The sequence below is a fragment of the Mercenaria mercenaria genome, chromosome 10 (assembly GCF_021730395.1).
Source record: "Mercenaria mercenaria strain notata chromosome 10, MADL_Memer_1, whole genome shotgun sequence".
NCBI lineage: Eukaryota > Metazoa > Mollusca > Bivalvia > Venerida > Veneridae > Mercenaria > Mercenaria mercenaria.
Genome location: NC_069370.1, coordinates 79,408,733 through 79,434,665, shown reverse-complemented (window position 1 = coordinate 79,434,665; position 25,933 = coordinate 79,408,733). Strand labels below are relative to the sequence as shown.

The 25,933-nt window shown below is 35.5% G+C and overlaps 1 protein-coding gene across 1 annotated transcript in view; it reads right to left on the bottom strand.

Annotated features, from left to right (window-relative positions):
• LOC123561185 (contactin-like) overlaps positions 1-24,889 on the bottom strand; it is a 37,382-nt gene extending 12,493 nt beyond the window's left edge. Inside the window, exons 1-15 of the mRNA XM_045353425.2 lie at positions 24,483-24,889; positions 24,034-24,128; positions 20,563-20,648; positions 15,149-15,294; positions 14,721-14,828; positions 14,086-14,338; positions 12,725-12,834; positions 11,856-11,951; positions 11,309-11,539; positions 10,717-10,822; positions 6,252-6,436; positions 5,605-5,783; positions 3,890-3,983; positions 1,963-2,083; positions 66-238 (exon numbers count right to left, since the gene is read on the bottom strand). Coding sequence (XP_045209360.2) covers positions 66-238; positions 1,963-2,083; positions 3,890-3,983; positions 5,605-5,783; positions 6,252-6,436; positions 10,717-10,822; positions 11,309-11,539; positions 11,856-11,951; positions 12,725-12,834; positions 14,086-14,338; positions 14,721-14,828; positions 15,149-15,294; positions 20,563-20,648; positions 24,034-24,128; positions 24,483-24,543 — 2,044 coding nt within the window. The 5' untranslated portion in view covers positions 24,544-24,889. The remainder of the gene's footprint in view (positions 1-65; positions 239-1,962; positions 2,084-3,889; positions 3,984-5,604; positions 5,784-6,251; positions 6,437-10,716; positions 10,823-11,308; positions 11,540-11,855; positions 11,952-12,724; positions 12,835-14,085; positions 14,339-14,720; positions 14,829-15,148; positions 15,295-20,562; positions 20,649-24,033; positions 24,129-24,482) is intronic.
• Positions 24,890-25,933: the final 1,044 nt, after the last annotated feature.

The following is a 25,933-nucleotide window of genomic DNA, read 5'->3' as shown; positions in this document are numbered from 1 at the left end:
TAAATGGATAGGAAAGACTGTTAGACTGCGCAATTTAATTTTTTTTTCTAATTAATTTAACATACAAACTACTTTAAGCTCGCCACAGCTGGAATCCGAGCCGTAACTATTTGTTGCTATGCAGCAATATGTTCCGGCATCACTGGCATCCACCTGACCTATATATAGACTGCCGTCTGCTAGAAGTCTGACACGTGAAACACCGTCATCAGGAGGAGGGTTAACATTGGCGCCATTTCTGTAAAAGAAACCGTTATTATGAATTAATTTAGAAAAGCGATATCAATCAATCAATTTTCACCACAATCGTGTATTTAATTCTACGTATTATAACCTACGCCCTGGAATATTGTCGAAAAATCATTTCTGCCATCGAACAACACGCCCCAGAATTAGAAGGGCGTAAGTGGAAAATCATACTTTTCGGCAAAACGAAAAAAACTGTCTATGACAGATACGCCCTTCTAGTTCTAAGGGCGTTAGTGGACTTTTCTGGTACAACAATTAAGTGCAGATACGCCCTTCTGTTACTAGGATTCTGAAAAATTTCACTTACGCCCTTTTATTATTGGTGAATTTGGTCAACACAGCAGTTTGTGACGAAAATTTTTTTTTTACAGAATTATGCCCCTTGGTGTGTAGTTTCAAAAAATGTATGATTCATAAAAGGGCGTAACTAACACTTACGCCCTTCTAATTCTGGGGCATCGAATTATGACGATGGAAAACCCCATTAGTTCGTTAGATAGCGACACGCTTTGCAACGTCTGGTAAATCAAACGCTTGCCATAACCTACATGCACACTGTCATTTATGCCACAAAGTATGAAACCTGTTTTGCTGTTAGCGGTGAATCGGATTGGTGACCCAGTAGTCAAATGGAAACTTGCTTGACTGTCAGTACAAAGGTCTGGGGTTCAAATCCCGGTCCAGGCACTGGAAATTTCTGAGATGCTCTCGGGTGTCTCTCGCCTAAGAGGTCAGTACTTGCTCTGTCCAGGAAAGACGGCTTCGCGTGTATCGGTGATATACACTGGACACGTTAAAGAACCAAACTGTATATTAGCGAACAGCTAGGCTAAAATAGTCGGACAGGTCCAAAGGCCTATATCTAGTAGGATTTTTCTTTCTCGGTTATGGGAGTTTCGTCTCACTCTGTCCCTCTGTTCAGATCGCTCTTTGTCTGTACAAGTAGTGCGGCTGTCTTTGCGCTATGTTTAGCTCATCTGAACGTGCTTTTCAACAAAGGACGCTATATAAACCTAGTGTAATACATGTAAATCTGGTAGATAATATTAAATGAATTTCTGTGACAAGTCAAATTACTTCAGATAAGTTCACAATTTTAACCGAAGCGCGTCACACACTAGGAAAAGAAGTAAATCTTAACTGTTAGTGAATGTTTGTTTATCTTTAGTCCTTTACCCTTATTACTAGCACAATATATAATATTTAGCCACAGAGATACTAACTTACTTATACAGTAAATTTAAAAATCAAATATATATATATATTCGGCTAAAAGTAGGACTGGGTCGTCCGAGTTGGTTACGTTATTGTCGCCATTATATTTCATTAGCACACTGGTACTACAGAAATATCTGCACAAAAAACATTATATGCAAAGTCAATGTCAAAACCGTCACTCATGCTTGTAATAATTACAGTAAATATGTGCACACAACAAAAACATGTATATACAGACAAAAACTATTAACTAAATATTATCTATAGCATCCATACTAATTAAAAACATTTGCTTTGAAAAATGTAAGCTCTGTGTTTCATGATTGCCAAACCCTCTATACAATACGATCTGACCAGCATGAAATGATACGCATTTTCAACAACATGTTTTTGCAATGAAAACATTATCGTCTGTCTCTGTCTATACAAACGATTGAGATACATAAACGAACATTTCAGCTTTTGCGGAAATCTGGTCCGGAAGACACAACATACCTGTTCCACGTGTATTCCGGGGAAGGAGCAGCTTCCGGTGAACAGTCCAGTGTCACGTGACCACCAATAGCTGCTGTCTGGCTTGTTTTCCGCGGTCGTTTGGCAAAAGATGGTTTGAATGCTGGAAAAAATAAATGACACGTTTTCAAATATGTCAAGAAGGTATCATGTAATTAGAAGAGTAGTCCAAAGTAAAGATTACCTCCCTGCTTCTGTTGTCAAGATTACTCGCGAAAATATGGAACTACGTTCCAATCAATGGATCGGAATTCTAACGAGGTCCTGAATGTATTCCCATATTCAATCTTTATAACGATATTAGATGAACTAAAAATGAAAAGTTTATTTTTTCAAAAAATAACTAGACCAGCAGCAAGTATCAGTATTAAGAAACAAGAGTGCAAGAATGTCACAATATACGCCCGTCACAGCAAATTTCTTTACTCTAGCACCTGTATTTGCAAATGGAATTTTAATTTTGTGGTAATTTTTGTAATAACTAAGTGTTTTGTTTCTCTTAGTCCACAAAAAAACTCCTTACCAGGTAGAGATACCTTAAAATACACCTAAAATTGGAAAGTAACATCTATGTTGTACCACAGAAAAGTGGTCTTGGTTTTTCCCTACGCTCAATTATAAAAAAGTTACAATATAAGTTATTTATAGTAACAACTAAGGGAAGTTAATCTTAAAAAAAAAAAAAAAAAAAAAAATCAAAAAAAAAAAAATGTAAGTCCTCACAAAAATCTTTACCAGGTAGAGACTGGTCAAAATACACCTCAAAATTGGATGTAGCATGCATGTTGTACTACAGAAAAGTGGTCTCGATTTTTCCCTACGACTAGTAATGAAAAACTTACAATATAAGCTATTTATAGTAACAACAAAGGGAAGTAATTCTAAAGAAGGGAACTGCACATGACACTTCGTCTCATGATGATGTATAATTGTGTCAAGTTACATCAAAATCCCTCCATGCATGAAGAAGAAATGCTTCGGACAAAGTCATTCTTGTATCTGACCTTTGGCCTCTAAGTGTGACCTTGACCTTAGACATAGGGACCTGGTTCTTGCGCATGACACTACGTCTCGTGGTGGTGAACATTTGTGCCAAGTTATATCAAAATCCCTCTATGCATGAAGAAGAAATGCTCCGGACAAGGTTTTCATTCTTGTATCCTTTGACCTCTAAGTGTGACCTTGACCTTAGACCTAGAGACCTGGTTCTTGCGCATGACACTCCGCCTCATGGTGGTGAACATTTGTGCCAAGTTATATCAAAATCCCTCTATGCATGAAGAAGAAATGCTCCGGACAAAGTTTTCATTCTTGTATCCTTTGACCTCTAAGTGTGACCTTCACCTTAGACCTAGGGACCTGGTTCTTGCGCATGACACTCCTTCTCATGATGATGAACAATTGTGCCAACTTTCATCAAAATCCCTCTATGCATGAAGAAGATATGCTCCGGACAAAGTCATTCTTGAATTTGACCTTTGACCTCTAAGTGTGACCTTGACCTTAGACCTAGGGACCTGGTTCTTGCGCATGACACTCCGTCTCATGATGGTGAACAACTGTGCCAAGTTTCATCAAAATCCCTTCATGCATGTAGAAGATATGCTCCGGACAAGGTCTGTGGACGCCGCCCGCCCACCCGCCCGCCCGCCCGCCAGGGGCGTTCCCATAATACGTCCCGTTTTTCAAACGGGCGTATAAAAAATATTTATGCAGTCTGCATACCATATAGTTGTACAAAAATGAACCATTTAGAATGGATATTTAGACAGACACACTGGTACAGTCTGTCGCGTTAGAATTACAATACCTTCCCAGGACACACTGATGTGCTGACATAAATGAGTATGTATGAATAGTTTGACAGACCCACAGATTCATTGTGGAATTACATACTGGATCTACATACCTAGAACACGTAGCTGTGCTGAACTAAATGAGTAACCATGGGTATTCAGACAAACGCACTGGTACATTCCGTCATGACGCATTGGATCTAAACTCTAGACAGAATATCAATACATACATCAATTGCTTCTTCGCCACGACCAAACAAGTAGATACATAATTATGTATATCAATTTGTAGTAATAGGTTCACATTCTCCATGTAGCCGGAAAGAAGCACTCTTTTAATATGTATAATACTTAATAAATTCAGCAGCCGATAATTGATACCTTATACCTACATGAAGCAATCATTCAGTTTACATTTCAAAGCTTCAAAAAAGTTTATTTCATATAACTCTCTGTTTGTACATATACAAAAACATGAGACATTTGAAGGGACAAAATGTGAAGTTAAGGTGCTTATTCTGCTTCAAAATATTCTAGTAAATAAATTTGAAACATCGGCTTAGATAACAGAACGAACATGTCTAAATGGAGAGTTGATTGGGGAAGAAGCCCAAGTTCATAGATATTAATGAATAAGACTTATTTTTCTTTCAACACTCAAAATTATCAGGGGTTATTCATTTGACAAACTCTCAAATACTGTTTATATGAATTTTCTGGCATGAGAGAGGTGTCTTGCATAAAATACGAACAAGACGATGGAACAGTTACATACATTTTTAGCTCACCTGAGCACAAAGTGCTCAAGGTGAGCTTTTGTGATCGCCCTGTGTCCGTCGTCCGTCGCCCGTCCGTCGTCAACAATTTGACTGTTAACACTCTAGAGGTCACAATTTTGGCCCAATCTTAATGAAACTTGGTCAGAATGTTACCTCAATAAAATCTTGGACGAGTTCGATATTTGGTTATCTGGGGTGGTCAGAATGTTACCCTCAATAAAATCTTGGACGAGTTTGATACTGGGTCATCTTGGGTCAAAAACTAGGTCACCCGGTCAAATCAAAGGAAAAGCTTGTTAACACTTAGAGGTCACAATTTTTGCCTAATCTGAATTAAACTTGGTCAGAATGTTACCCTGAATAAAATCTTGGACGAGTTTGATATTGGATCATCTGGGTCAAAAACTACGTCACCAGGTCAAATCAAAGGAAAAGCTTCTTAACACTGTAGAGGCCACATTAATGACTGTATCTTCATGAAACTTAGTCAGAATGTTAATCTTGATGATCTCAAGGTCCAGTTTGAATCTGGGTCATGTAGGATCAAAAGCAAGGTCACCAGGTCAAATAGAAGGAAAAGGTAGTCAATACTGTAGAGGCCACATTTATGACCATATCTTAACGAAACTTAGTCAGAATGTTAATCTTGATGATCTCAAGGTCCAGTTTGAATCTGGGTCATGTAGGATCAAAAGCAAGGTCACCAGGTCAAATAGAAGGAAAAGATAGTCAACACTGTAGAGGCCACATTTATGACCATATCTTAACGAAACTTGGTCAGAATGTTAATCTTGATGATCTTTAGGTCAATAGGTCAGGTGAGCGATACAGGGCCTTCATGGCCCTCTTGTTTTCTAAATGTGACAATATCCTGTTCGCAAAATAACAAGTATAGAAACGCTATAATGTATATTGTCTTTAAGATCCACGTATTCCTTTAACCTATTTCAAAAAGCAGAGATACATTATTTAGTATCTAAATAACTACAATGCAATGTCGGAATTAGTTCTAAACAGTAAATGTTTTATAAATGTTCAAATATAGTTACCTGTATTGTAATAACATTTCTTTTTATTTCTATATCTCCAGGTACTGAGTGTAAAAGTTCACCATTTTTATACCAAATATAAACACCCAATGGTATAGTATTGGCCTCACATCTCCAGGTCAGTTGACTATTTATATCTGCGTGCTGGTCAGGCAGAGGGAACCGGAAGTAAGGTCGCGCTACAAGGTAAACAAACAACATGAATGAGTCACTACAGATGACATTCGTTAATGTTGTGCGATATCATTAACTACGATTTTGACAAAATTACAACAGCTTACTCAAGCAGAAATATATACTATATCGTTACTCCGAACTAGATATTTACTTGTATTACGACAATCTGCTCTGTGGTAAAGATACTGTTGTTTAAAGGCATTGCATAGTGCAATAAAAAATCATTATAAATTACATAAAGCATGGACCAAATTCCTTGTTTTAAAAATGAACATCAAAATGATAACTGGCGTTGTTGTCACTTATTGCAAATAGGTTTTTTCTTACCGGATCTATCTTAGAATTTCAACATTAATAATTAATATCCTCGTTAGAAATGTCACCGTCACAAAAAAACAACAACACAGAAATTGCCGCGTAATATGATGTTACTGGTAAACAAACATTTGGACATTAACATGAGTACATACTTTCAATAACAAGGTTATGAACTGCTTGAACACGAGCCCCAGTGTCTCTCACAACCGTGCAGTAATATGTCCCCGCATCCTCGATCTGGACATCGACTATTTCTAATATTCTATTATGGTCACTGAGGGTCGTTTTGGAAGGTAGTGGATAGTCTTTCCTTGACCACGAGTATGTAAATGGAAGCCTGTTTGCAACACAAAAATATACAATCTATTAATAAAAACACTCATGATTTCTGTAAAACACAAGTATGTAAACAAGAGGGCCAAGATGGCCCTAGGTCGCTCACCTGAGTAACACACCATAACAGTGTAAACATGTTTTACCTAGTGATTTCATGGAGACAAATATTCTGACCAATTTTCATTAAGATTGGACAAAAAACGTGGCCTCTTGAGTTTAAACAAGCATTTTCTTTGATTTGACTTAGTTACCTTTTTTTTTACACAATGGCCCTGATTCAAAATTTCATGAAAACAAACACTCTGACAAAGTTTCAAGAAGATTGGAGCAAAAACGTGGCCTCTAGGGTGTATACATGATTTGACCTAGTGACCTAATTTTTGACCCCATATGACTAAGACTTCATGATAACAAACATTCTGACCAAATTTTATGAAGATAGAATCAAAAATGTGCCCCCTATGGTGTAAACAAGCTTATTCTTTGATTTGACACGGTGACCTAGTTTTTAACCCTACACGACCCAGATAGAAATTCTTCCGATATTTCATGCAGTTAAACATTCTGACCAAGTGTCATGAAGATACAGTCATAAATGTGGCCTCTAAAGTGTTAACAAGCTTTTCTTTTGATTTGACCTGGTGACCTAGTTTTTGAACCCATATGACCCAATTTCCAACTTGACCTAGACATCATCAAGGTAAACATTCTGACCAAGTTTCATGAAGATAGGATCATAAATGTGGCCTCTATCTTGTTAGCAAGCTTTTCCTATGATTTGACCTGATGACCTAGTTTTTGACCCGACATGACCAGTTTCAATCCACGCCTAGAGATCATCAAGATAGTCATTCTGTGCAAGTTTGTAACAAATCAAAGCATAAATGAATCCTCTATATGGCTGAAAGGGCCAAAATTGAAAATTTTGCCGCTATCAGGGGCAGAACTCTAGAAACCAAAATGGAATCTAGCCAGTTTTCGAAAATATAAAATGTCACTTCTATGGTGTTCACAAGGTAAAAATTACCAAATTTTGGCTTTTTCAGGGGTCAATCAGGAGCCGTAACTCCGGAACCTATGACTGGATCTGACAGATTCATCATAGAATCCAAGATTTATTGTTGTTGAAGGTATTTTGCAAGTTTGTATCAAACCAAACTGTAAACGAAGTCTCTATACGGCTGCAAAAGCCAAAATAGCAAATTTTGACCCTTTAAGGGGCCATAACTCTGAGAAAATCTACTAAGACACAATTGGTCGCAATAAAAATATAATTCAAAATATATACATGTACATTTTGTACCTATGTTAAGACATACAATACTTTGTGTTCGTCCAGGAAACTGATGATCATATGAAAATTAGCAGCCTGTCAAGTAAGCTCAATATGTAGTCAAAAAAATCGTGGCTTTGAATTCTTTGCAAAGCATTTTTTTTTTACTTTGTGAAGACTGGCTGAAGGTCATTTATCCTCCCACGTCTGATTCAATTAACCTCCTCCTCTGATTTATATTACCGCCTTTTCTGATTTATGTAACCGTCTCCTCTGATTTATGAATCCAACACCTCCGATTTATGTATCTTCCAGCTACGATTCATGAATGAACAACCTTTGATTCATGTATCCGCCGCCTCTGATTCATGTATCCATCACCTTTGATTCTAGAATCTTATATCTCCGATAAATGTATCCGCCACCTCTGATTCATTTATCTATAACCTTTGATTCTAGAATCTTATATCTCCGATTCATTTATCCGCCACCTCTGATTCATGTATCCATCACCTTTGATTCTAGAATCTTATATCTCCGATTCATGTATCCGCCACCTCTGATACATGTATCCATCACCTTTAATTTGATTCTAGAATCTTATATCTCCGATTCATGTATCCGTCACCTCTGATACATGTATCCATCACTTTTGTTTCTAGAATCTTATATCCCCGATTCATGTGTCCGCCGCCTCTGATTCATGTATCCATCACCTTTAATTTGATTCTAGAATCTTATATCTTCGATTCATGTATCCGTCACCTCTGATACATGTATCCATCACTTTTGGTTCTAGAATCTTATATCTCCGATTCGTGTATCCGCCACCTTTGATTCATGTATCCATCACCTTTGATTCTAGAATCTTTTATCCCCGATTCATGTATCCGCCACCTCTGATACATGTATCAATCACTTCTGGTTCTAGAATCTTATATCCCCGATTCATGTGTCCGCCGCCTCTGATTCATGTATCCATCACCTTTGATTCTAGAATCTTATATCCCCGATTCATGTGTCCGCCGCCTCTGATTCATGTATCCATCACCTTTGATTCTAGAATCTTATATTCCCGATTCATGTATCCGCCACCTCTGATACATGTATCAATCACTTCTGGTTCTAGAATCTTATATCCCCGATTCATGTGTCCGCCGCCTCTGATTCATGTATCCATCACCTTTGATTCAAGAATATTCTATCCCCGATTCATGTATCCGCCACCTCTGATACATGTATCAATCACTTCTGGTTCTAGAATCTTATATCCCCGATTCATGTGTCCGCCGCCTCTGATTCATGTATCTATCACCTTTGATTCTAGAATCTTATATCTCCGATTCATGTGTCCGCCGCCTCTGATTCATGTATCCATCACCTTTGATTCTAGAATCTTATATCCCCGATTCATGTATCCGCCACCTCTGATACATGTATCAATCACTTCTGGTTCTAGAATCTTATATCCCCGATTCATGTGTCCGCCGCCTCTGATTCATGTATCCATCACCTTTGATTCTAGAATCTTATATCTCCGATTCATGTGTCCGCCACCTCTGATACATGTATCCATCACCTTTGATTCTAGAATCTTATATCTCCGATTCATGTGTCCGCCACCTCTGATTCATGTATCCATCACCTTTGATTCTAGAATCTTATATCTCCGATTCATGTGTCCGCCACCTCTGATTCATGTATCCATCACCTTTGATTCTAGAATCTTATATCTCCGATTCATGTGTCCGCCACCTCTGATTCATGTATCCATCACCTTTGATTCTAGAATCTTATATCTCCGATTCATGTGTCCGCCACCTCTGATTCATGTATCCATCACCTTTGATTCTAGAATCTTATATCTCCGATTCATGTGTCCGCCACCTCTGATTCATGTATCCATCACCTTTGATTCTAGAATCTTATATCTCCGATTCATGTATCCTCCTGCTCTTGTTCATGCATCCTCCATCTCTGATTTATGAATCCACCACCTCTGATTCATATTCACCACCTCTGATTTGTGTATCCTTTGCCTCTGATTCCTAAAAACTCCGGCTATGATACATGTATCTTTTATTCTGAAACATGTTTCCTCCATCCCTGATATACGTATCGTCCTCCTCTGTTTTGCGTACCTTCCTTTGATATATTCATCGATGTACCTTTCCTCTGATTCATGTATCCTCATTCTCCGATTAGTGTATCTTTTGCCTCTGATACATGTATTCTCTATCCCGGGTTAGTGTATATTTAATGATTCGTACAGAAAAGTCGCCCGCTACTTGCGAACAATATGATGGTATACTTGATGGGAATCCGCGAAAACAGGCTCAGTTTACTGACAGGCGAACATGGCACACTGATGAAAAACGGTGTTAAACCACTAAACGTTACAATTACTAGATTCTATTTCATGTTTCAGGGTGATTTATTGAAATGTAAAATAGGCTATAATTTCAATCATTCACTGATTCAAACACTGTGATTTCTATCATACAGAATTTCCCGAAACAGACGCGGAAGAATTATTTATCATGGATAATCTGATTTCCCGGCCCCAAAATATATACAGATATAGGTGTTTATAAATACATAAAAATACAGAAAGATAACATTGACCCGCCGTAGTTGTAAAAGAAATGTAAAAAGCTCATAAGATAAAGATTTTTCCCCAACATAACCATGTGATGACTGCGTGTAACGTTGTCCAGGGCGCGTTAAGTTCCGTGGTTAAAACGTGGAGAGCAGATTTTATGTTTTCACTCGGGAAAATGTAGCAAAAGATGTACACTCTGTGAAAGACATCTCCATCTTATCCTGATACAAATACGTCTCCTCTTTAAACCTTTAAACATCCTTGTACGTAGTAACTGTGTGCAAGCTATAAATGTAATTAATCATTCAATGTAGAAAAGCGTATTTGCAAATGAATACAGGCGTTGTAATTAAATATATGTGTCAAACATAACCGCTCAGCATTAATATAACGGATATTAACGTACGTGCCATATGCAAGACATTCCAGCTTCACGGTGTTTCCGCGTAACGGTTTATTTGGAAACGAGGCTATAAATCCGTCGGCAATTTCAGGACCCCAAGTCGCCGGAACTGAAAATAAATAACTTGACTGTAGCAGTCCGCTTTCATCAATACTGAGACATGGTGTTTATTTCTCATTGGTAACCAACGTTATAATAAATGCAATTTTTAATAAAACGAATCCATTCTCATGCAATGTATACTGTTTTTCTTACTGGAAAAGACAAAGGAAAAGGGGAACAAAAATTGATATTAAATCTGTTCTTTGCCTATATACGATAACACAGACATACTGAAACCTGAATTCTATCAAAGAACATCACGTCTCTTAGTCAGAGTTCCAAGATAAAACAATATTTTTCTTTCTACAATGCCTATTGTTACATAAACGAAAGTAAATAATTTTTCTCTTCATGAGAAGTTCTACTTAGTACCGTAATTTATCTAATAGGCAGCACTTAAGACAGTTTTAATATTTTGTTTCATTATTCGTAATTATCACATTAATTAATAAATAGAAACATTATGATAATATAAGATGTATAACATCACTACCTTGGTGATTAATCTGTAGTGGTATTGGAAGACTTATCCGGCTTGGAGGCTGATATGTACTCATGGCATCCGAACCGGAAGTGAGCTTTACAATACACCGGTAGTCCGCCTCGTCGTTCTTGGTGACCTCGGAGAAATAAAGTTTTCCGTTACTGGAGATGAAGATGTATGGATTGAGATCTGGGCGTACGAAATCAGCAATCTGTCCGCGATACCACTGGTACGATACCGCTGTAAAGATTAAGTAAAGTGTTTTTATTATATCATAAAAATAAGATTTAAAACCGGATATAATTGAAACTCTACTGGACTAACAAAGATTATACAAAAGAAGTCATCAAATGGAATTATATAATTTACCATTTTCCGTTACACCTGGAGTTATATAGTCAGACTAATCTGTATTTGCAGCTTTACACGAATCCTATTGTATAGTTGGAGTTATTATTAGTAACATCTGGTTTTATTGTAGTCGTTGGTTATTGCGAACACTTTGGACAAATGGTAGTGTAAAAATTGATACAACGAATAAATATCTTTTGATTACCGGGCTTATAAGGTGGCGGAGAGCATTCAATAGCTGCACTTTGATACTCCATGGCAACAACAGGTGCCCGCTGTACGTTACTGAAATGCTCGAGTACTGAAAATGGAAGGTAAATTTAAATAGTGAGTAGCATGTACAATAACACTTTCTGTTACAAACACTGTTTTGTAAACTTTTTTACACATAAAGTAACACGTGTTTCTTTACAAATAATTGTAAAAACACAGTCACAAGTATTGCTTGACAAATAATTGTAAAAAACACAGTCACAAGTATTGCTTTACAACAAATTGTTATATACACAATAACATGTGCTGCTTCACAAGTGAATGTTAGTATACATTTACATGTTCTGTAACACGTACTGTCATTGGTATTGTAACATTAACAGTAACGTGTTTAATCGCATATACAGTAACACGTACTGTAACACTTACTGTAACACGTGCAGTGGCACACAATTCACTCTTGCACGTACAGTTATTCGTACAGTAACATGTACATTCATCAACACGTCCTGTGTTACAAATGATTGCAAATTTTAAACAATTTATTACACGTGCACTTGCTGTGATGTAATATTATGTCAATTTTGTTAGAATCATTGTATTATAGCTTTATAACAAGAAAATGATATTTTTGAAATGTTATATTTTTTGATGATCTAGACGTAGTGTGAAAACATAGAGACCAAAACGGTTATGAATTTAAACTTCTATACTGTATAGTTATATTTCCTTCCATAAACGTAATTTCACACACACACACAAAGAAACTAAGCTGACTGCATAAAGTGTTCTGTACACGAATTTAACAACGCTCGTGCATTCCTTGAAAGACTATTAATGCAGTTATAATTCTAAACTTACCTCCAAATGTGATATTTGCCACTTCACTGTATATTGTTCCGAATATATTTGATGCCAAACACTGATATATCCCAGCGTCTTTAGTTTCTGTAGGATCCTCGATTACCAGCCTACAAAAAGTAAAATGTCAGCTTTTGGTTATAACCCTTCACTCGATGCTAATTTTTTAGTATCTATCGTTGTAATTTTACAGACTTATCAGAGTCCGTAAATAAGGTAACTGTCATGCTGTTAACGCCCAGTAGCTCTGTCTGGTCTTATGGGGGTAGAGGATAGTAATTTTTAAATTTCCGCGAAAATGCGTTGATACCAGGGCAGGAAAAAATAAAAATGAGTGGGGAACTGGTACAGTATATGCCCGTCACGGCAAATTGCTGTCGAGTTCTATAAAGCCCTGCTTATGGAGCAGGTAAGTTGTCTATTTTATTAATGTTGACTTATTCAATATCATAACTCCAGAGCAACCAAGATTATGCATCTGTTAATCAAAAAATGAATAAAAACTACGTTATTAAGTGGATACTGTCATCACTCGCAATTTGAAGTAACTCAATGGTCAAAACTCAATAGAGACAGGGAGTATCTGCTGGTTATAAACTTTACCGAGATGTCATAACCATAAATATATCATAACAAAGAACAAAGAACTCTGGAGTAATTTAAGTAACACAATAGAACCGCTGCGACGATTCAGCGAGTCATTGAACTCAGCCGAGAAATTATGCCCATAAGCATTATGACTAATTTTGGTGACACTTGTTAACCTTTACCATGCTAAATCTCTATAATGAACTTGCCCATCTTTCAATTTGGACAGTACCATTAACTGTTAAAAGGGGTGCTTACCAAAAAGATACTGACTGAATAGCGAACAGTGCAGATCATGATCAGACTGCACGGATGTGCTACACTGGTCGCAAAGGCAGAACCAGTCGTGTCCAGCATGGTAAGAGTTAAGAACTGTTAAAGTTAGAGAGCGGACAACTTTAGGTTGATGGATGACCGTTTCCGTTTCGACTGACATCCGATACCTCGGGTAAAATTTTAGACTTTACCGTCTCTAAGAAAATCGATTCAGGAATTAATTTTGTAAACATTTACTTATTCGTAGTGCTTGCGTCCTTCGGACCTCCGTCAACTAGTTCTGAATATTGACTGACAAGCCATTTAGTGTGTTCTAGATAACAAAACACGCCAAGCATTGATCCTACTTTATTAAGTGATTCATTTTCATTTCTTATCAAGGTCATTTTTTTTAGATTACAAGAAAAACAAATGATTACTTGCCAATATTTTTCCTTGAAGAATACAAACAAAACAAATTGAGTTCGAATGATTATAGTGTATTATTGTCTACCTACCGACCACCGATGAGGGTGTATCTTGTGTCCATGTCTGTTGTGATATCGACAACAGTTCCGTTGCCGTATGTATGTCTGATACTGTAAGTAGGCATAGGATTGCCCTCCGCCATACAAGCAAGGGATATTGTAAAACTTTCACCATCTGTATCAGACCTGGAATCCTCCTCAACGACAACCAAGTTTTCTGGTTGGATAATAAATCTCGGTCCTCTAGGTGCAAGGTTAATATCGGTAAAATTTGTACCATAAGCTGTGAAGAAATAGAAAAACTGCATTCGTACATGCTATTATCAGATATACAGATCTCATGTCTTTTGTTTCGACCTTTGAATACTGAATACCAACGTAGTTGCAAACTATGCATTATTACACGCATGGCAATAAAATTTGTGTTACTAGTATGTGTGCTTACTTCTGTGTTTCTGAGTGTGTAGTAGGTATTTAAAGTGGAACAATTGGGACAATAGTTAATGTACATACTGTACCCATTTAAATGATACTGTCTAAAACTACGTATTTGTAATCAAAGTGTTCTTGAATAAAATACCTTAGATATAATGGACCAGATGAATCATTTTTTCTTAACACAATATTATACAAAATTTTAAGATGATCACGTGTTAATGTCTTACTGAAGTCTCTGTCATCTTGAGAAATCCTGTAAGCCTCGATCTGAGATATTTCACAGACAAATGGAAGCTTTGTAACTGACGGCACTCTACTCCAACCATAAACAACACCTAAATATCGCAACAGTTGTATTATATACTGTATATTACCTAAGAAATAACTGGTTCAGGACTTACATTTATCGAACTGTTATGTGTACGAAAAAAAGAAATGCATAATATACCTAAACATATTCTTACATATTATATAACATGACACATATATTTGAAAAAGCTTCAAAATACTTGATGATATATCTTACATTTAAAATTCATTTGGTATTAATGCTAAAATTCTAACATATGTCTTTTGCAAGTAGGAACATTACATTATCTTTCAAAGGAAGAAATTTACTTTATTCACAACAATATTTAGCAATTTATTGATTTACTATCTGTTTTATATACGATTCTTGGATATGTTAGAAGTCTGTCCTCTTCACTAAACCACCATTCCTCCACAGCTATTGAACCATCTCCATCCCACTCCACGTGGTTACTGGCAACACCGGATGTACCACTCGTGTACCATTCGTACCTTCATGTAATAGAGTTGTGTATGTTTAGTTACATGCGGCATGTTTTCAAAAAATACTTGGAATAATTGTGATATCAAAAGTAAGTTATTAGATGTAAAAATGTTAAACTTTCTTCGTTTATCTCTAAGGAAATGTCTCAAACGCCGTTAAAGCACAATGTTATTATGACGATGCTTTATCAAAGCATGCGATTAAAAGTGGTTCAATCTTTATCCCAACCGCAAATGATTTTTAGCTCGACTATTCGAAGAATAGTCTAGCTATTCTACTCACCCTGGCGTCGGCGTCGGTGTCACACCTTGGTTAAGTTTTTGCATGCAAGTACATACAGCTATCATTTAAGGCATATAGCTTTGAAACTTATTTATTCTTTTTCTAGGTCAATTACCAACCTCACTGGGTCAAGTTCCATAACTCTAGCATGTATTTTGAGCAAATTATGCCCCCTTTTGGACTTAGAAAATTCTGGTTATAGTTTTACATGCAAGTTACTATCTCCAAAACTAATGCAGATATTGAATTGAAACTTCACACGTGTCTTCGGGGTTATAAAGCTAGTTGATAGCACCAAGTCCTATAACTCTGACCTTCATTTTGGCCAAATTATGCCCCCTTTTGGACTTAGAAAATTCTGGTTAAAGTTTTGCGTGCAAGTACATACAGCTATTACTAAAAGACATATAGATTTGAAACTTTTTTTCTTTTTCTAGATCAATTACCTACCTCACTGGTTTAAGTCCCATAACTCTGACATGTATTTTGGGCAAATTATGCCCCCTTTTGGACTTAGAAAATCTTGGTTAAAGTTTTACATGCAAGTTACTATCTCCAAAACTAATGCAGATATTGAATTGAAACTTAACATGTTTCTTCGGGGTTATAAAACTAGTTGATAGCACCAAGTCCCATAACTGTGACCTGCATTTTAGCCAAATTATGCCCCCTTGGACTTAGAAAATCCTGGTTAATGTTTTGCGTGCAAGTATATACAGCTATTACTTAAAGGCATATAGATTTGAAACTTACATTTTCATTTTCTAGATCAATTACCAACCTCACTGGGTCAAGTCCCATAACTGTGACATGTATTTTTGGCAAATTATGCCCCCTTTTGGACACAAAAAACTCTGGTTAAAGTTTTACATGCAAGTTACTATCTCCAAAACTAATGCAGATATTGAATTGAAACTTAACATGTTTCTTCGGGGTTGTAAAACTAGTTGACAGCATCAAGTCCCATAACTCTGATATGCATTTTGGTCAAATTATATCCCCTTTCGAACTTAAAACTCTTTTGATATTTAACATTTTGGGTAATATTTTCCTGCTTCTGTGACAATATTTCGAATAGTCGAGCTTGGCTGTCTTACGGACAGCTCTTGTTAAACGAGTAAAAGCTACACATATGGTATTCCCGTGGTATTGCTTAGTGATTACTGAAATGCGGTGAGTCAGATCTAACGTGTCGAGATAATATCATCCTCCGACGCCCATTGCTACATTTATGATAGTACGCAGACCACTTTTAATTCTTTCATATCCTAAAGAAATGTTGTTTTCTTCTTTGCGATACCCTTATTCTGTCATTTACAGCATACACGTTGTCATTGAATTTCGATTCAAAACACAGTCTTTTTTTCAAGGGATGTCTCCAGAATATTCTGATAACATCACATTTACAATGTCACATCACTGACATAAAGTAACACTTACTTTTCATGTAAATATTATTAATTCGCTTAAGGAGACGTAGCTTGGAGAAAAATGTTTTAGTCAATGCAAGCTAGGAAAAGGGATTTAGTCTGGTCAGATTATGTTGCCATTGAGACTAGTATTAACCATTTAAAAAAGAATATTTCCAAATTAATTTTTAGGCGGGGTGGGGGGTGGGGGTGACATGGGAGGATTATCAGCTTAACATACCCTTAGCTACAATATATAATACTTTCATCGCTTCTTTATTCATGATATATGAAGAAATAAGTATATTTTTCTAGGTATTTTAACCTTCAGCCTGCTGGTGGCAAGTGATTCTGCCTTTACGACCAGTGTATAAACCAAGATCATTGTCTGCACTGTTCGCTATTCAGTCAGTAAATTTTCAGTGAACACCCCTTCAAGTAATAAATGGCACTGCCCAAATTGAATGATGGACCAGTCCATTTAAAAATGTAGCAGGCTAAAGGTTAACACCCTTCGTACAAATTTGATATGACAAAGCCTAAACAGACGTACTAACATTTAATTAAGGGTGTCAATCACACTGAAGTAGCACGTTTTGGCATTTTTTCTAATTTTTAGTAAATTCTGTTCGAGATTTATCTAATGAACAAAAAAAAAAAAACCGTTTCATAGAGTTAGATTTCTATTAGAAATGTGTGTTTTTTTATTATTATTTTAATGAATATTTATAATAATTCCTCTTTAATGAGGAAGAATTCAAAAAGTGAACTTTGTGAAAAAGTGAATTTCATTTGTATATATTTTGCATGATTTACAAACATGATTTCTAATGAATTTCGTCTGACTATATGTTTGTCAATGTAAATCTTGACTAATAATACAAAAATTCATATATTCATATTATTTCTTATATTTATTACTTTTATACCTACGCTCTTGGTAATATGCAATCTGGATTTATAAGTAAATCAAATTCTAAAAATACACCCAGTGAAATTCTTAACATGTACTGAGCAGAGTGAACAAAGTATTTTGTTAAAGGCTTTCGAACAAATCCATTATTTGATCAAAGTCTGATTTACCGTTGTTAATTTACTAGACAGTAAAAAAACTGTTATATTTACAATCTAATGATAAATTTCACGTCGTAAACGAGCATGCGCAGAGCAACAGTCTATGAAATATCTATTTTTAGGGCTATATTCATAGACAAGACTCCAACACCACTCATTGAGTACACTCAAATAAATTGCCTAACGGTCACGTCTTCACTCAGGAAAGATTCCATTTGTATTCATAAAGGTGAGTGACAGTCGAGTCCACACCCAAGAGTGAGTGAATGTTAAGGGAGGTCCTGGGGACCCTTGAGTGTTTCTCAAGGTCTCATAATGTCAGTTTAGATGATAAATTTACAATATCTAATTAATTTGAAGGTAAGATAACAGTGTCATTTAAAAGCGAAAGTTCATATTTGTGCAAGGTATTTTGGAAAAAATATATTTACAAATGTAGTTCTTGTTTCAAATACATCTTGTTGAGGACGACGAAAACGTAAAAATACCCAACAAATTAAAAGACTGTTGAATTAATAAAAACGGTTAAAGATAGATACAGGAAATCAAATATACATCTACTAAACCTAATCTGACGGGGCTCATCAGTCACTCTCAGAAACACACGTCTTAGTAACTAATATTTACATTTCACAACCCTAGATATCGGTTATTTTTTCTTCTGCAATAATTCATACTGAAAAAATATAACAATTAAATGTCATGAAGAACCCATCATTACGGAAACATTTATTTTATAAAGGATATGAGCCGCGCCATGAGAAAACCAACATAGTACGTTTGCTGTCTGGCCAGGATCTATGCTGAGAATAGAGAAACTATTAGCGAACCGTATGGATCATGACCTGACTGCCCCGATGCGCAGGCTGGTCTGGATCCATGCTGGTGGCAAATTCATCAGTCAATCCAAAAAAACACACGTCCTAGTAACAAATATTTACAAGCCTTGATATCTGAAAATTCATACTGAAAAATATAAATATTTCCCTCCGACTTAATGTGTCATTAAAAAAAAACAATATTCACCAAATCCCATTCGAAAATATTTATTTCACAAATGATATATATGTAATGATTGGAGTTTACGTGGAATGGCTTTCGGAAACACCAACAGTTAAAGGCACGAGTATTATTCAGTTGTAATAAAATCTAAATACAGCGGGAAAAAAACTCATGTATTTTTAAGTATAAATTTTATTCTACTAACATGACTAATAATACTAATATTAATACGTTATATAAAACAAATAGACGGACGGACAAACATTCAGACAGGCAATAAAACGACAACTTCCGACTTGGCAAATAGATCTGCAAAAATAACGATTAACACTTTTGCATACCTTTGATGTTATTGTCATATATACCGTTATAATCCTATAAATATATTGTGTACAATGAAACCAATACTTGAGTTACCCTTCCGAAAGTTAAGATTGAGTGGGATTTATGAATATGACATTCGACTTCCACTCACACTCCCGCAAGGTCTACTCGAGGCCTACTTGAGTGATACCCAAGTTTGAGTCAAGTGTGAGTTTGAGTGGCGACTATGAATATGGCCCTTAGTCTGTGCGTATTGGCGCACTTATGATGTTGGGTGTTGTCCGTAAAAGCATACAACATGCTTCTCATGCTCCAACATATGCAACACGATGAAGTTTGATATTTAGCATTGCCGATTAATATGTATTCGACACGTTTTTGACATTCGCTCCAAATATGTGAATGAAATATATATCGGCCACGTGCGAACGTTTTAATGTAAAATTGCAGCAGAAAGTGGATAAGACAAGCTCATCTATTCATAATTTACATGTAGTATTTAAGTTTACAATGCGTTACCAAATATAACATATAATTTATCATCAGTTGCAAAATAACGACAATGTTAACATTAGTTTCATCCAATCATGATTATCTGCACACTATGTGAGAGCCTTTTTCAACTAGATTATTTTCCTTTAATCTTAACACACTAATCGCGCGTGTGCGGTCTCTACGCTGACGTCATACACATATAAATGGCAAGCAGAATGCATCTTATATTTTATACTTAAACATTTCTGCAGTTTTGACATGCATATAATGTACCACATAATGTACATTAATGATTAACGTTTGTGTGTTGGTTTTGTTGGGTTTAACGTCACACCGACACAGGTATAGGTTATATGGCGACTTTCAAGTATCTGATGGTGAAGGAAGACACAGGTACCATTATTTCATCAAGGGCAGGCACCTGGATAGAACCACCGACCTTCCGTAAGCCAGCTGGATGGCTTCCTTACATGAAAAATGCAACGTCCCGAGCGAGGCTCGAACCCATATCGGTAAAGGGCAAGTAGTTCAGTGTCAGTGACCTTTAACCACTTGGCCACTGAGACCCCCTAAATGATTAAGGTAGTACACTGATCAATCAGGAGCTAATAAGTAACTGCCTAAACATATTTTAAACATCACGGCTGTTCACTAACTAGAAGAAACGCTAAAAAAAAATAGTTTTCTCACCCAGCGGCGTTGTAAATTCTCAGCTGTTGTATTATAAAATTGTGTTCACCCTGGCTATTTACAGACACTACTGAGGAACCATACGACTACAAAAAAACAACATCAAACAAACTAGTCATTAATGACTTTATATAAATGCTATATACAAATATAGAAATAAAACACAAATGACACAGCGTCAGGCTTGTTACCAAGCAATATCAGAAAACAAAATACATAGAAGTATGAGAAATCTTGCAGTATAACTTGTCAAACCCCTGCAACGTTTGAACGAAATATAACAGCCACTTCAGGATGTTAGACTTCAACGATAAAAACGGCTGAAATATTTGAAGTGTCTGCAAGTTTGACTTAAACGTATGACTGAAGAAACTTTTGTAAACGTATGAACATAGAAAGCTGTGTTCAAACATGTGAATGAGAAAAGAAATCATACTACTATATAAATTTCGGAAGAATGCGTTTAATTTTCATTTCTTCTTTTCAAACGGCGGCACAGAGGTGACATAGATAGACGTGTTAGTTAATGCACAGATACTAACTTATACGTGTACATGCCACTATAATACTTGTGGATTTACTATTTACTAGATATGTGTGCGTAAGTAAAAAGTAATACGAGGAGTTAATACGTGAGTAATATTTGCGCGTGTAAAAACAAAGACATGCGCATGCCATAGTATGAAACAGCGAAGAAGCAAAATTGATGTACTATAATGCACATATCCTTCCCATTATCGATTATTGTTGTACTACTTGGGGAAAAGATACAAAATGTTATATAAATAAAGTGCAAGTAATACAAAAAAGAGCGGCCAAGATTATACTTAACTGACCGATAAGGTCACCTACATCAGAACATTTTATGATCTAAAATGGCTTTTAAAAATTAATAACAGGGTAAAATATCACACAGCTGTGATGGTTTACAAAACTTTGCATAACATGGTACCGATCTACATGACTGAAATATTAAGTGTCTCAAATAATAAATTGCATAATCTACGATCAACAGCTCACAAAGATCTTGTTTTGCGTATAACACCTCGTACAAATTATCTTAAAGATTCGTTCTCGTACTTCAGCGTTAATATTTGGAATAAAATACCTGCTGAAATTAAGGAATCGAGTACATTACAAACATTCAAAAATAATATCAAATGACATTTGTTCATGTTACAGTCCAGTGCTTAAAATAATCATATTATTACAGTTTTTACATATAATGATGTCAGTTATTCTATTATTATTATTATTTTGTTTTAGTAGTAAACCAAATTTTACTATGTAAATAATGAATAAATTAAGTTAAATTCTTATATGATAACACAAAGATACCCTTTTATATGACAGTGTAGATTATCATTGCTAACCAGTCTCCTCATGATCTGATCGTGGAGGGTAATTGGTCTTTTGAAATATTTTTTATTATGCGCACTAGTGCCTCGATTTACAGTCTTCAGTATCTTATTAAGTCGTACCTTTTTATTGCAGTTTTTAAATAAAAAAGGTCAGCAATGGTAAGCTGATTTTTAAGATGATATTGTGTAAATAGTTGTTTGTAGCTTATGTCCATATAATGTCTCAACAAATTAAAAGCTTCATGAGATTGCCAGATCTAGGACGCTTAACACTTATGTGGATCCAGATAGAACTGAATGTTGGTGTGGATTGGTCAGAATATATTAATGTTTGCTATTCTTACAGCTCTGTATCATTGACTGGGTTAGTTAGTGGTGTGAGCGTCATGACTCTGGTTTTCCTCATTGATATGCTATATGATACAGTCTCTTATAATTCTATTTCAAGAATGGCTAATACCATGTATTTTATGTTTTGTAAAATCAATATGTGTATATTTGTAATGTATTGGATGAGACTGAAATAAACAAATAAACTACAATTATGCGAGTGTCTGTCGGATGGATGAATAGGAAGCTTTTACTCGTATTTAATACATTGATCGACATTTTTTGTAAAATCTTAAATGTTTGTATACATGTGTATTGTTGTTGTTGTTAACTGAAGGCCATACTGAAAATAAGTTTACGTTTCATTTTCATGTTATGTACACTTTGTATGTTAACTTCATTAAATAAAGATTTTTTTATTATTATTATTATTATTATTATTATCAATGTCACCTCTATGCCACCGTAAAAGAATGTTGAAAATTATGACACCTTATTGATATCCTGTTCATGTTTGCTCATGTAGGTCTGTCAGTCATTTGGAAACAATATGGAAAACTCAGTGCTCAATATCGGTATGAAAAAAACAACTGAATATCGAGAAACATCTAAAAAAATAGTAAAACGGCGCCCAATGTAGCTTCGGACCATTAAGTTTCTTTTTATCAATTTATTATTCATTACGCGGATATTGTAAAACGTTTCAAGTTCAAGATTTTATTACGTACGTACTCTTAAATATGTTAAAGTCTTCCTTGTTTTATTGTATCTGGGTCAAGGTAGCACGAGTTTTTTTTTTTCTTTTTTTTTTTATTGAATATGTAGAAAATAGAATGTTGAATTTCTGTAGTGGTACGATTAGCATAATTCTATTAAACTGTCAATAAATCCACTCATAACCACCGTGTTCAATCGGTAACGTCGATTTCTGGAGTGCAGTAAAAGCTAAATAGCGTTAAGAATCGGAGCTTTTCAATGTGTATACGGTGGAGAAAGGATACTACCATACAGTAACGGTCGTGTGACTTGGAAATTGTCTGTTCTTTTCAAATTAGGGATTTGTACTGGCAAAGCTGATCAGCAAGAACATCATAACATACGGATCTAGTAGCAATTGTCTTTTTAATAAAGAAACACTTGGTGTGAACTTCAATGGTAAAAATGACTGTGTGAAACCCGTCCGCCAAACTCTGGTGCTATAATGTACATATTGTTCTATATCACGCGCAGATTATCGCTAAATATACTTTTCTTCTTATCCGTTTATAAAGAAAAGGGGGAAAAACTCAGCAATCAATGTTAGCCTAGTTTAAACTGGAAATTACTAGAATGACCTGATTTTATGATTGAAGGCAATATTCAGGAAGCTTATATTTATACTGCCCAGGGTGTGGATGAAGACTGAGGGTTAATCTTTTAAGCTCTTATTTGGTGTTTTTGCTATTGACCGTTCCAAGATGACCCTTAATGTGCTTATTTCTTCCAAGTTGTATATTTGTTTTTCATTTTATAGTTTTGATGTATTTGCTGATGCTGGGTGTTGTTCTAGGAACGTGATTACACTTACTGAAACCTTGTCCCTGTTTATTTCTTTAAGTTTATACAAATAGTATATTCTTTAAGAAATTAAAATGTTTATACACGGAACTTGACAACAAATAATATATCTCCATTAAATTTACCGCTATTTTTACAAAATACTGGACGTCATTATTACCGTAAGTCGGCGTTACAGGTTTAACACGGTGTTGACATTCTCTATAAATTGAAATTAACTTACATGGCAATGTTCCACGGCCCCTATATAATCAAGTGGCTCCGCCATATAGAACAGGTAGCATGTTTGCTGGTAGGTTTGCCACGTGACCGGGCATGCTTTAAAACACATAAAATTGTTATTTAAAAAATCTTTTACAGCTATCCTTGTTACATCTATATTTACAGATATTAAATAACTTCTCATAAAAGGAAATTAAAAGAGTTTTAATTAACACAAAAATTAGCTAGAGCAAAATATTAACAGTTATAATATTTGTCTACAAGTGCATCAGCGATACGGAGTATAAGCCAGCTATGTCAAAAATCTAGCCTCAGTTTCAGAAAATGATACATTCATAAATAAAAAAAATGTAAATTAATTTATTGCACAGCCAAAGCCATATACAATATAACAATTTACGCAATATATTAAAATGAAAATAAATGTATGAAAAAAATAAGAAAAATTACTTTGTGATTGTCCTTCCACAGAAATAACTATCCAAGAGAACAAAAGCCATAACGTCCACATCCTAGAACCGCCATGTAAAAATTCGTGATCGGTTTTTTTCACACATTTATAACCACTTCAAACTAAACTTCCATATCTCAAACAGCGTTTACAGCAGTCAATGATCAATAAACAATTGTCACGTGACACTTGTGCACATTCTTAAGCCGGTTTTATTATTGCCTCGGCTATAAGCTATACTAAATCAAGATCGATGTCTGCATCTTGACACTTAAGCTTTTTGGAACAAAAACCGGAAAAAACATTAAGTAGATATTGATAGTTGAAGTCGTCCAGATATTAGTATTTTGTAATTCCTATCCTAAAATTTCGCTTACACTGTTATTATAACAAAAGTTTTGTGTCGCGCAAATCAAAGTCGTAGATTTATCTTGTTCATCATGTAATCTGACGTTGTCTAGGCTAGCGCTTAAATGAGAGAATTATGTAATCTGATTTAATGCATTGAAGGTGGTCGTCTTTTTAGCTGGTTTTGTGGGGATGGGGTTGGGGTTATGTCTAAAAAGGTTCTTGTAAATGCATGTATTATGTTTTATACCAGCAATCAAAGTTTTGATAATTCTTAAAACTCTCATCTCAGAAGAAATTCTAAAATTTTTAACAGCCGGCAATATACTGAAATAATTTAGACTGAGAACCACCATACATGTTTCCTCCAATTTTACAATAATAACGTTACCTGTAGGTAACGGGTAACGTCATTATTGTAAAAATCACATATATACTCATTGAAACGGGAAGTGTTATATGTCACTCGTTCTTTCAGTAAATGCACACTATGTAATAACAATGCAGTATATGTCACAGTCAAGGCGTGTTTGTTTTGGCAGATTACTGTTCTAATGTTTTCATATATTTGGCGCGAGGAATTAAATAAATGACACTGAGTGAGTTATACTTCTCAACGCGTGGAGTAGGCCCATCAGAGATATGGTCAGAATTTATGGTACTCGGTACCCTCATAAATATAAATTAAAACCAAAATAAACAAAACCGTATTTACAAACTAAACAAAACAGTCATGAACACAGCTTAAAATATGGCATACTCACCGTAAGTCAATGAAATGATATAAAAAGATTTGAAATTGGTGATATGTCGCGGCTGGTATACATTACGAAGAATAAACAAGCAAGATGCCCTATTGAGTCATCTCAATAACTGCGTAGAAATACCGAAAGTAGTTCATTAATCAAACCCGAGGAGTGATCCACTGGAAATACTAACTACGAAAGCACGGATCGTGTTGGGGCAACATTCCTGTGTATGGGTGCTTTACACATTTTTTCAGTAAATACACCAAACATTTTATATGTAAATTTAAGTCTCTAAAAATAGCATATTTCTATCTGATGGTTAAACTTATACATGTATCTATGTTCGGAGCTTG